The following is a 12,482-nucleotide window of genomic DNA, read 5'->3' as shown; positions in this document are numbered from 1 at the left end:
AAAATATCTGGCTTAGTTGGGCAGCTAAAGAGTCCACATCAGTTGATATCTGAGAGATTCAATATAGAAAATGACAACTCATTTACGGAGGGGACTGGGAATTAAGGAGTAAGATGATGCTGCTGCATACTTGCCAATGCCAAGTTGAAATGCTATGGAAAAGTTGCCTGCAGAGAAACTTATATGTTGTGCTGAACAATAGAAATGCTTTTAACTTTCCAAGCCAGGCAAATTGTAATAGAAAATTCTCCAGGGAAAATAAATAGAACCTTTGCAAGGGAACTTACTGATGTGCAATGGTCATCAGTCTTTCATCATTAACTGCTCTACGAACTTCTGCACGGTGACGCTCTGTTGAAATGCTATTAATGAAAGGAAAGAAAAATCTTCAATGTATCCATCTACAATAGACGTAATTTTTGCCTATCCCAACACACACTCACCTGGCCTCACATCTTCCACTCTATATAAATTTGTGCTCATCCAAAACTCTGCTGGCCCACATCTTAACTCACACCAAATCCAGTTGATCTGTATCCGTGCTTGCTGACCTACACTGGTTCCCGCTGCAGCAAATTTTCGTTCTGTTTTCGAATCTCTACGTGGCCTCGTCCCTCCCTATCTATGGAAACTCCTCCAGCCCTACATGCATTTGAGACTTCTGCATTCCTCCAATTCTGACACCTTGCACACCCTCAATTTTAACCATTCCTCTACTGGTGGCCATGCTTTCAGCTGCCTAGGCCCCAACCTCTGGAGTTTCCTACCAAAACCTTTCCAAATCTCCCGCGTGTGTTAAGACATTCCTTAAAATTCACATCTTTGATCAAGCTTTTGGCTACCTGTCCTGATAACTCCATTTGTGCCTCAGCGTGAAATTTTGAATAATGACACTCTTGTGACGCATCTTGGAATGTTATGCCATATTAAAGGCTGTACATATAAATGTAAGTGCAGTTGATTTTGTACTTCAGACTGCCACTTGCTTCTAAGCAGCCTTGCTAACTGCACAGGAGACAGGACATATATAATCACACCTTCTTCAATTCACTAGAAAGCATAGAGAAGATCCTTTCCAGTGCATCTAAGGTTCTTCCTTTTGACAGAACTAGCAAAAATAGTATTTCATGAATTTTACATACAAAATGGTTTCCCTACATAAATTACTTTTTTTTTGTTGCATAGTGACCTATGTGAAGGCCTTTGAGACATTTTAAAGTGATAAGGTGCTGCATAAATACAAACATTGTTGAGAGTCACAACAGAGGGCTAGGGATTTGTCCACTGGAAAACCGAAACAAGCAAAAGCCAAGTTAATACAAAAGTAAAGGCACTGTGGAATCACTGTAAATTACCTCACCGCAATAATTTCAAAACTGCTATTGGAAAGGCAGGAAGGAAGAAATACATTTCCATTGCATTTGAGATAGGGTGGGCGGGATAATATATAAACAAAAAGAAATTATAAGCATAAAACCAAAACAAAACTTAGCAAAACAGATTTTAATCTCCTTATAGGATTTACCTAAGAACCTTGGCCAATTCTCCAAGGAGGTCCTTCTTTTCTTTTGTAAGGTCCCCTTGTGCACGAAGTGCACTGATAGCACCAGCATAAGCTTCAAGTTCTAAAAAGCAAGAGAAAAGAATAGCAAAACACATCTCTAACCCACATGCTTCCTATCTATTCCAGGAAAAGATTAACATTTTGCTCCATAAAGGTATGCTTATCAATTTATTTCCTAATTATTTAAGATTTTTTCTCCCAAAATTTTTCACTCAACTTATGCCTCTAGAACATATTACTGTAAATCCACTACCCCAACTCATCCACACCAGTAAAGATCAGTTAACTCAGAACAGAATGAATCTGAAAAGTCAGTTATTCACGAAACAGAGTCTGATTGTAGCAGTAAAGGAAAGGAAAATAATCCCCAATGTTTTACCAAGTTTTCGAAGTATTCTCTTGCATTCATCCCTGCTGAGATCCAGAAGACTTGGCCAAACAGCAGGCATAGCGGTGGGAGGTGTCCTACAGGCTCAGCTTAACTCTGCAACTAAATTGAAAAGAGCGAGATTTAATTCCTGGCATCCACAGGAACTTTAAACCTTGCAGTCTAACCATCTCTTGTTTATATAATTAGCCACACACACACAGAACCATACATACACATAAGCCTGCTTTAAAGAATCCCACAACAATATTAGGAAAAATAGTTATTTGATAAAAATGTAAAGTTTACGATGCAAGGACAGGTAAACTGGCTTTTGAATGTATTACTTAACAGATGCTCAAAAATATTAGTTTCCAAAAAGTTTGGATTTTTATTTGGGTGAGTTTTCAAAATTGGCAAAGATTATCTGAAAATCTTAGATCTTCTTTAGGAATATTATAGCTTTTCCAATGTAGTGCAAAGACTGCAGCACCAAGGTAAAGATTTATTCAAACATCTTATTTCTTTACTTTAGTGTCTGTAGTGCCACTCCTGAAGCTTCTTTCAAACATAGAGGTGAGCATCTACTCCTTATTGCAATCAGCAATGCAGTACATGGTCATGGACATGTTTGTCTGTCCTGCATACTTTCTCCTAGTTTAAATAACTTTGCTGACTTTTCTCCTTCTCCATTCCATCATTTGAACCTTTGGGTTTTCTCTCATCACTTTGATTCTCAGCTCCACTTCCATGGGATACTTCCTCCCTCCAAAAAGAAGTCAGGACCTCTGGCCTTGAACTTCCATTCCATTAAAAGCAGCCATTTTAGCAATACCACTGCCACTGTTGCTCAGAAATTCCTTCACTTGTCCTGACTATACTTCAAAAACGCCATCCCCATGGATCTGCACGCTCAACTATCAAGGCTCAGCACACATTGTCGTACTTACTTTTTCCCATGATGTCTGAACTATGCAAGAGGAAGGGAGCTTTTGAACCTAAGCTAGACACCATGTAATCCTTCCTTGACCTCTCTGTCTCAATTTCTGGAGATAGACTGTCCACCAATATTCATTACAAGCCTACCGACTCCCACAGCTACTTCCACTACAGCTCCTCACACCCCGCTTCCTGTAAGGACTCCATCCCATTCTCTCAGTTCCTTCGCCTCCGTCACATCTGTTCTGATGATGCCACTTTCAAGAACAGTTACTCTGACATGTCTTTCTTCTTCCTTAACCGAGGTTTTCCACCCACGGTGGTTGACAGGGCCCTCAACCGTGTCCGGCCCATCTCCCGCACATCCGCCCTCACACCTTCCTCTCCCTCCCAGAACCATGATAGGGTCCCCCTTGCCCTCACTTATCACCCCACCAGCCTGCGCATTCAAAGGATCATCCTCCGCCATTTCCGCCAACTCCAGCATGATGCCACCACCAAATACATCTTCCCTTCACCCTCCCTGGCGGCATTCCGCAGGGATCGTTCCCTCCAGGACACCTTGGTCAACTCCTGCATCACCCCTTACACCTCAATACCCTCCCACGGCACCTTCCCATGCAACCGCAGAAGGTGCAACACCTGCCCCTTTACTTCCCCTCTCCTCACCGTCCAAGGGCCCAAACACTCCTTTCAAGTGAAGCAGCATTTCACTTGCACTTCCCTCAATTTAGTCTACTGTATTCGCTGCTCCCAATGCGGTTTCCTCTCCATTGGAGACACCAAACGCAGACTGGGTGACCACTTTGCGGAACACCTTCGGTCTGTCCGCAAGCATGACCCAGACCTCTCTGTCGCTTGCCATTTCAACTGCTCTCATGCCCACATGTCCGTCCTTGGCCTGCTGCATTGTTCCAGTGAAGCTCAACGCAAACTGGAGGAACAGCACCTCATCTTCCGACTAGGCACTTTACAGCCTTCTGGACTGAATATTGAGTTCAACAATTTTAGATCATGAACTCTCTCCTCCATTCCCACCCCCTTTCCGATCCCCCTTTTTTCCAATAATTTCTATAGATTTTTCTTTTCCCACCTATTTCCATTATTTTTAAATGTATTTCCATCCATTGTTTTATCTCTACCTTTTAGCCTATTTCGATCCCTTCCCCCCCACCCTACCCCCTCTAGGGCTATCTGTACCTTGCTCGTCCTGCTTTCTACCCTTAATGTCACCTATTAGCACATTCCTTAGATAATATCACCACCTTCAACACCTCTTTGTCCTTTTGTCTATGACATCTTTTGGCTATCTCGGCCTATCACTGGCCCTCTATCCAGCTCTACCTGTCCCACCCCCCCTTAAACCAGCTTATATTTCACCTCTTATCTATTTTTCCTTAGTTCTGTTGAAGAGTCATACGGACTCTAAACGTTAACTGTGTTCCTCTCCGCAGATGCTGTCAGACCTGCTGAGTTTTTCCAGGTATTTTTATTTTTATTTTGGATTTCCAGCATCTGCAGTATTTTGCTTTTACCATGTAACCCCTACTTCTTTATTCAACCTTTCAAGCTTTATTTTATCTTGCACTATGGGTCCTAACATTTTACCTCAGTTTCTCCATTTAAAAAAGCATATCTGTCCAAGTGCCACTCAATGCAAACTGCAGCAAAATCAAGGGAACATCATCATCTTCAAATTTCACACCATCTTCTGATCTGATACCACCATTTCTTCAACATCTCCAGGTCATAATCCTGGAACTTGCTACCTGACATTATCAGCACAAGTTCCAGAATGACCGTCATTACTTTCTCAAAGCAACTAGGGATGGGGATAATTATAGCTTTTCTAGTATCATACATATTCTAAGATTAAATTTTTAAAATCTGTTTATTCAATTTGCAATACAGCAGAGGTTGGTGGAGTACAAATACCAAGCCAATACTGCACCACTGTCAATCAACCAGATGTGTATAGGTACGAACTACAAGTTCCAATCTAAAAGCAGTCATCATAACCACAAGTTAGTGTCAAATGCAATACCAATAAGTTTATTACCATGGACTGCACAATGGGACTCACGGTGATGGGATCACTGGTGCATTGCCACAATTCCACATTTGCTGATCTCAAGAGAGGCAGCATCAATGAAAGGCACTTTGATAAGGGGAAATAGAAGGAAGAAACATCAACAGCTGCCATTTTCCCAGAGCACACGCAGACCATTGGAAGGTCAACCACCCTCAGAGGTACATGGTGTCCAAAGAGGAGAAAATAAACATATCTTAATAAGGAATTTCTTGATACCTACACTGTATTCAGTGAGCGGATTCCAGGCCAGGTAGCTGGATTCTCACTCCTAATTACTATCTAGCAACGTCCACTGAATGGATACATGAAGCAGCCATCAGATTATGGTCAGAATCAGCCTTAGCTGTGATACTCTCCATGCTGAATAGTCTGTCATCACTCACAATTAAGATTCTCCTCCGGAGGTCCCCAGCATCACAGATGCCAGACTTCAGCCAATTTGATTCACTCCATGTGAAACGACTGAAGGCACTGGAGAGTGCATAAGCCATTCCGGCAATAGCACTGAAGACTTGTGCTCCAGAACTTGCCGCAACCTGGGCTAAGCTGTTCCAGTACAACTACAACACCGGCATCTACCCGGCTATGCAGAAAGTTGCCCAGATATGTCTTGTACACAAAAAGCAGGACAAATCCAACCCAGCCAATTACCGCCCCATCAGTCTACTCTTGATCATCAGTTAAGTAATGGAATGGGTCATCAACACTGATATCAAGCGGCACTTGCTTAGCAATAACGTGCTCAGTGACACTCAATTTGGATTCCACCAGGGCCACCCAGCTCCTGACCTCATTACAGCCTTGATTCAAATATGGACAAAAGGGCTGAACTCCCAAGGTGAGGTGAGAGTGACTGCACTTGACATCAAGGCAGCATTTGACCGAGTGCAGCATCAAGGAGCCCTAGTAAAACTGGAGCCAAAGGGAATCAGGGGGAAATCTCTCCGGCTGGTTGGAGTCATACCTAGCACAAAGGAAGATGGTTGTGGTTGTTGGAGTCATCTCAGCTCCAGGGCATCACTGCAGCAGTTCCTCAGGATAGTGTCCTTGGCCCAGCCATCTTCAGCTGTTTCATCAATTACCTTCCTTCCATCATAAGGTCAGAAGTGGGAACGTACACTGATGATTGCACAATGTTCAGCACCACTCGTGACTCCTCAGGTACTGAAGCAGTCCATGTCCAAATGCAGCAAGACCTGGACAATATCCAGGCTTGGGCTGACAAGTGGCAAGTAACATTCAAGACACACAATTGCCAGGCAATGACCATCTCCATCAAGAGAGAATCCAACCATCGCCCCTTTATGTTCAATGGCATTATCATCACTGAATCCCTCATTGTCAACATCCTGGGGGTTATCATTGACAGAAATTGAACTGGACTAGCCAGATAAAAACTGTGGCTATAAGAGTAGGTCAGAGGCCAGGAATCCCACGATGCGTAACTCACCTCCTGACTCCCCAAAGCCTGTTCCCCATCTATAAGGCACAAGTCAGGAGTGTGATGGAATACTCTCCACTTGCCTGGATGAGTGCAGCTCCCACAACACTCAAGAAGCTTGACACTATTCAGAACAAAGTAGCCTGCTTGATAGGCACCACATCCACAAACATTCACTCACTCCAGCACCAACGCACAGTAGCAGCAGTGTGTACCATTTACAAGATGCATTGCAGGAATTCACCAAGCCTCCTTAGACAGCACCTTCCAAACCCACGACCACTAACATCTGGAAGGACAAAGGCAGCAGATAGATGGGAACACCACCACCTGGAAATTCCCTTCCAAGTCACTCACCATCCTGATTTGGAAATATATCGCCGTTCCTTCACTATCGCTGGATCAAAATCCTGGAACTCCCTTCCTAACAGCACTGAGGATGTACCTACACCACATGGACTGCAGCAGTTCAAGGAGGCAGCTCATCACCACCTTCTCAAGGGCAAATGGGGATGGGCAATAAATGCTGGCTCAGCCAGCGATGCTCACATCCCATGAATGAATTTACAAAAGCACCGTGGGTATACTTACGCCAGATGGACTGCTGTGGTTCAAGGCGGTAGCTCACTAGCACATCCTCAAAGGCAATTAAGGATGGCAAACAAATGCTGGCCTTTCTAGTGAGGCGCACATGTCAAAAACAAATGAATAAAAACAATTAACCATGGAAATCGAATTCAAACCTGGCGCTGTCCTGATGAGGAGGAATTTCTTCTCTCAGAGGGCACTGGATCTGTGGAATTGTGTACCACAGAGGGCTGTAGAGGCTGGGTCGTTAAGTATATTTAAGGCTGAGATAGATTTTTAATCAGTAAAGGAATCGAGGGTTACGGGGAAAAGGCAGGAAAATGGAGTTGAGGATTATCAGATCAGCCATGATCTCATTGAACGAAGGAGCAGACTCGATGGGCCGAATGGCCTACTTCTGCTCCTACATCTTATGGTCTGTCCTCACCTAAAGTGCGAACACATTCTAGTGGGAACTTGAAGAATTTTCCTCCATTCCTTAGCTAAGTTAACAGTGACCAACTTCAAACTGTTGCCCTGGCTGAAATCACAAGATTCATCCCATCCTATCCCATTCACCTAAGAAAGAACAAACTTTCATCCGTCCAAGAAACAGCCTTACAGTCAGCTCCAGGGGTGATTTCAGGACAGACTCTGGATCAAACATTCTTGCTTTGCATAGGCTTTGTAGCCACAGCCAGTGAAAGACACAGAGGCAGCTCACTTCACTGGTTGCCAAAAACCAAGCAGAAAATTGCACACACACAACACAGAATGGTAATTTAGTGATTATTTAAGCAGTAATCCAGAGGCTTGGACATGTTCAAATCCCACCACGGCAGTTAGGAAATGTAAACTCAGTTAATTAAACAAATCAGGAATATAAGGTTAGTATCAGTAATGGTGACCATGAAACTATCAAATTGTCATAAAAAGACATTTGTTCACTATTGCCCTTTAGGGAAGGAAATCTGCCACCCTCACCTAATTTGGTCTATATAGAAGCAAAAATACTGTGCATGTTGGAAATCTGAAATAAAAGCAAAGTGTTAGAAAAATTCAGCAGGTCTGGCAGCACTTGTGGACAGAGACTAAATAATCCAATATGACTCTTCATCGGAACACCAGTACAATGCTTTGTTTCTTTATTACACCCATTACCACCCCCTTTGCCTTTTGTTTCATGACATTCCTTTTTGTTCTACCTCCCCCCCCCTTTCAACAGCGTAAAGCCCATCACATTTCTACCTCCCTTCCGTTCTGAAGAAGTTTCATATTGGACTCAAAACATGAACTCCATTTCTCTCTCTCTGCAGATGCTGCCAGACTTGCTGAGGCTTTTTCCAGCACTTTGTTTTTATTTCATTCGGGCAGACACTTGGTTCCAGATGCACAGCAACGTGGCTGACACTTCCCTGCCCTCTGAAATGGCCTGGCAAGTCACTCAGCTGTATTCCAAGACAGCGGGCTCACCAGCATCTTCTCAAGGGCAGTGAGGGTTGGGAGAGACAATAAATGCTGGCCTTGCCAAGTGAATGTATTAAAACAAAAAATAAAACATGGTTTCTCCTTTCATGATAAAGACAGAAGGTGGAAAACTCAGCATGTCTGGCTGCATTTGTAGAGAGAGAGAGAAGCAGAGTTTACGTTGAGACCAATATAACTTCTTCAGATTGTATAAATCTCTCGCCTTTTACTGAAGGTTTCCGTGAAGAGGAGCACTCAAGAGCTTAAATTATTTTTTTGTGGTCCTGCTTTAGTGGGGCTTAAAAAAAACTACTTCATTCACTGCAAAAACAAAAATACCTGGAAAAACTCAGGTCTGACAGCATCTGCAGAGAGGAACGTTTCGAGTCCATATGACTCTTCAACAGAACAAAGGAAAAATAGAAAAGAGGTGAAATATAAGCTGGTTTAAGGGGGGGACGGGACAGGTAGAGCTGGATAGAGGGCCAGTGATAGATGGAGATAACCAAAGGATATCATAGACAAAAGGACAAAGAGGTGTTGAAGGTGGTGATATTGTCTAAGGGATGTGATAATAGGTGACATTAAGGGTAGAAAGCAGGACGAGCAAGATACAGATAGCCCTAGCAGGGGTGGGGTGGCAGGAAGGGATCGAAATAGGCTAATATGTAGAGATAAAACAATAAGACCATAAGACATAGGAGCAGAAATTAGGCCATTCGGCCCATCGAGTTTGCTCCGCCATTCAATCATGGCTGATAAATTTCTCAATCCCATTCTCCTGCCTTCTCCCCGTAACCTTTGATCCCCTCGCCAATCAAGAACCTATCTATCTCAGTCTTAAATACACTCAATGACCTGGCCTCCACAGCCTTCTGTGGTAATGAATTCCATAGATTCACCACTCTCTGGCTAAAGAAGTTTCTCCTCATCTCTGTTCTAAAAGGTTTTCCCTTTACTCTGAGGCTGTTCCCTTGGGTCCTAGTCTCTCCTACTAATGGAAACATCTTCCCCACGTCCACTCTATCCAGGCCTTTCAGTATTCTGTAAGTTTCAATCAGATCCCCCCTCATCCTTCTAAACTCCATCGAGTATAGACCCAGAGCCCTCAAACGTTCCTCATATGTTAAGCCTTTCATTCCTGGGATCATTCTCATGAACCTCCTCTGGACCCTCTCCAAGGCCAGCACAGCCTTCCTGAGATACGGGGCTTACAACATTCTAAATGTGGTCTGACCAGAGCCTTATAAGGCCTCAGCAGCACATCCCTGCTTTTATATTCCAGTCCTCGCGAAATAAATGTCAACATTGCATTTGCCTTCCTAACTACCGACTCAACCTGCAAGTTAACCTTAAAAGAATCCTGGACTAGGACTCCCAAGTCCCTTTGCACTCTAGATTTCTGAATTTTCTCCCCATTTAGAAAATAGTCTATGCCTCTATTCTTACTACCAAAGTGCATGACCTCACACTTCCCCACGTTGTATTCCATCTGCCACTTCTTCGCCTCCTCAATACTACCTGTCCCTCCACCTATCTTTGTATCATCTGCAAACTTAGCCAGAACGCCCTCAGTTCCTTCATCTAGATCACTAATGTATAAAATGAAAAGTTGTGGTCCCAACACTGACCCCTGCGGAACTCCACTAGTCACCGGCCACCATCCTGAGAAGGACCCCCTTATCCCCATTCTCTGCCTCCTGCCAGACAGCCAATCTTCATGCTAGTACCTTGCCTCTAACACCATGGGCTCTTATCTTACTGAGCAGCCTCAATGGATGGAAATACATTTAAAAATAATGGAAATAGGTGGGAAAAGAAAAATCTATATAAATTATTGGAAAAAAGGGGGATCGGAAAGGAGGTGGGGATGGAGGAGAGAGTTCATGATCTAGAATTGTTGAACTCAATATTCAGTCCGGAAGGCTGTAAAGTGCCTAGTCGGAAGACGAGGTGCTGTTCCTCCAGTTTGCGTTGAACTTCACTGGAACAATGCAGCAGGCCAAGGACGGACATGTGGGCATGAGAGCAGTTGAAATGGCAAGCGACAGAGAGGTCTGGGTCATGCTTGCGGACAGACCGAAGGTGTTCCGCAAAGTGGTCACCCAGTCTGCGTTTGATCTCTCCAATGGAGAGGAAACCACATTGGGAGCAGCGAATGCAGTAGACTAAATTGAGGGAAGTGCAAATGAAATGCTGCTTCACTTGAAAAGAATGTTTGGGCCCTTGGACAGGAAGGAGAGGTGAAGTAAAGGGGCAACCTTCTGCGGTTGCATGGGAAGGTGCCGTGGGAGGGGGTTGAGGTGTCCCGGAGGGAACGGTCCTTGCGGAATGCCGCCGGGGGGGTGAAGGGAAGATGTGTTTGGTGGTGGCATCATGCTGGAGTTGGCGGAAATGGCAGAGGATGAATGCGCAGGCTGGTGGGGTGATAAGTGAGGACAAGGGGGACCTTAACATGGTTCTGGGAGGGAGAGGAAGGCGTGAGGGCGGATGCACGGGAGATGGGCCGGACACAGTTGAGGGCCCTGTCAACCACCGTGGGTGGAAAACCTCGGTGAAGGAAGAAGGAAGACATGTCAGAGGAACTGTTTTTGAAAGTGGCATCATCAGAACAGATGCGACGGAGGCGAAGGAACTGAGGGAATGGGATGGAGTCCTTACAGGAAGCGGGGTGTGAGGAGCTGTAGTCGAGGTAGCTGTGGGAGTGGGTAGGCTTGTAATGAATATCTATCTCCAGAAATTGAGACAGAGAGGTCAAGGAAGGGAAGGGAACTGTCAGAGATGGACCATGTGAAAATGACGGAGTGGTGGAAATTGGAAGCAAAATGCATAAATTTTTCCAAGGTCCAGACCAGCAGCACCGAAGCAATCATCGATGTACCGGAGAAAGAGTTGTGGCAGGGGTCCAGAGTAGGACTGGAACAAGGAATGTTCCACATAACTTCATTCAGTGGTTTCTTCATTCAATGGGTTGCCTTGGCCGGGGTTCGCGCATGCGCGGTGGCCAATGTTTACCTCCTTCACTGGGTGGTTATGTGTGGGGGGGGGGCGGGAAGACGAACTGGGCGACGGTTAAACATAAAAAGCGGCTTCAATCAGTCACCCAGGAGCAGTGATTTCATTCCCCCTTTCTAGCACATTCTCTGAGGGTCCCCGGCCTCCAGCGAGAAAAGGAAAAAAAACAACCCACACATTAGCCGCCTCACCTCTCAGCGTCTCTGGGCAACGGAGCTCGGCGCTGATCCTGCTGCGGTTCAGGGGTCCTGCGAAGAGTCGGCATCCTTTACTTTGTTTTTGTCTTATTCTACTCCCCCACGCCACCGCCCCCCACCCAGGGAAAAGGAGAAAGAGCTTAGATCTTATTTCGTATGTTTTTTTTAGAAAAAAAAGAGAATTATCAAGCCGCTAAGGTTGGCTGCCGGCACCGCCAACAGCCCCCGCCATTAGCAACAGCGGCCGCCAACAGACGGTCAGGTCCTCCAGCATCCCATCGTGCACAGCGCCGACTCCCAAAAGGGCGGGGCTTAGGCGGGACAATCAGCTGCTTCGCACCTCACCTGCCAACCCCTCCGCCTTCAGGAGGGGATTTTTCCCCCTCGAGCCACTTGCAGAGAGGGAACCGTTTATTTTCTTTATTCTTTCATCCGCCGCCAAAGGCCAGCATTTGTTGCCCATCCCTAATTTGCCCTTGAGTTGAATGGCCTTGCTAGGCCATTTCAGAGGGGGTGGGGAGCAGTTGAGAGTCAACCACATTGCTGTGGGTCTGGAATCACCTGTAGGCCAGACTGGGCTAAGGATGGCAGCTTCTCCCACCCCCCCCCCGCTAAAGGATAAGAGTTACCAACCCACCAGGATTGGCCCGGAGTCTCCAGGAATTGAGGATCAACCTGCAGGACCCCGCCGCGCGCAACCCTGGAGAAAAATCATCGGGACGTTGGAAAAAAAATTCTGTGTCATTTTCTTTGAGCGTTTCTCTTTGCCAGATATAAAAATATTGCAAATGGAGGGGGAAGAAAGGCTGTTGGGCTGATAGTCAAGCATCATC

The 12,482-nt window shown here is 45.2% G+C and overlaps 1 protein-coding gene and 1 non-coding gene across 15 annotated transcripts in view; one reads left to right on the top strand and one right to left on the bottom strand.

Moving 5' to 3' along the window:
* The window catches only part of emsy (EMSY transcriptional repressor, BRCA2 interacting), a 70,166-nt gene extending 58,231 nt beyond the window's left edge, over nt 1-11,935 (bottom strand). For all 14 annotated transcript variants that reach the window (XM_078545022.1, XM_078545030.1, XM_078545035.1 and 11 more), the window contains exons 1-4: nt 11,644-11,935; nt 1,944-2,054; nt 1,526-1,625; nt 288-362 (exon numbers count right to left, since the gene is read on the bottom strand). In XM_078545022.1, coding sequence (XP_078401148.1) covers nt 288-362; nt 1,526-1,625; nt 1,944-2,013 — 245 coding nt within the window. In that variant the 5' untranslated portion in view covers nt 2,014-2,054; nt 11,644-11,935. The remainder of the gene's footprint in view (nt 1-287; nt 363-1,525; nt 1,626-1,943; nt 2,055-11,643) is intronic.
* On the top strand, nt 8,624-8,737 carry LOC144683134 (U5 spliceosomal RNA). The gene has a single exon (XR_013577182.1). It is a non-coding gene; the product is annotated as a U5 spliceosomal RNA (small nuclear RNA).
* Nucleotides 11,936-12,482: the final 547 nt, after the last annotated feature.

The sequence above is a fragment of the Cetorhinus maximus genome, chromosome 7, assembly GCF_964194155.1.
Source record: "Cetorhinus maximus chromosome 7, sCetMax3.hap1.1, whole genome shotgun sequence".
NCBI classification, from domain to species: domain Eukaryota; kingdom Metazoa; phylum Chordata; class Chondrichthyes; order Lamniformes; family Cetorhinidae; genus Cetorhinus; species Cetorhinus maximus.
This window is presented reverse-complemented; position numbering and strand designations above follow the sequence as displayed.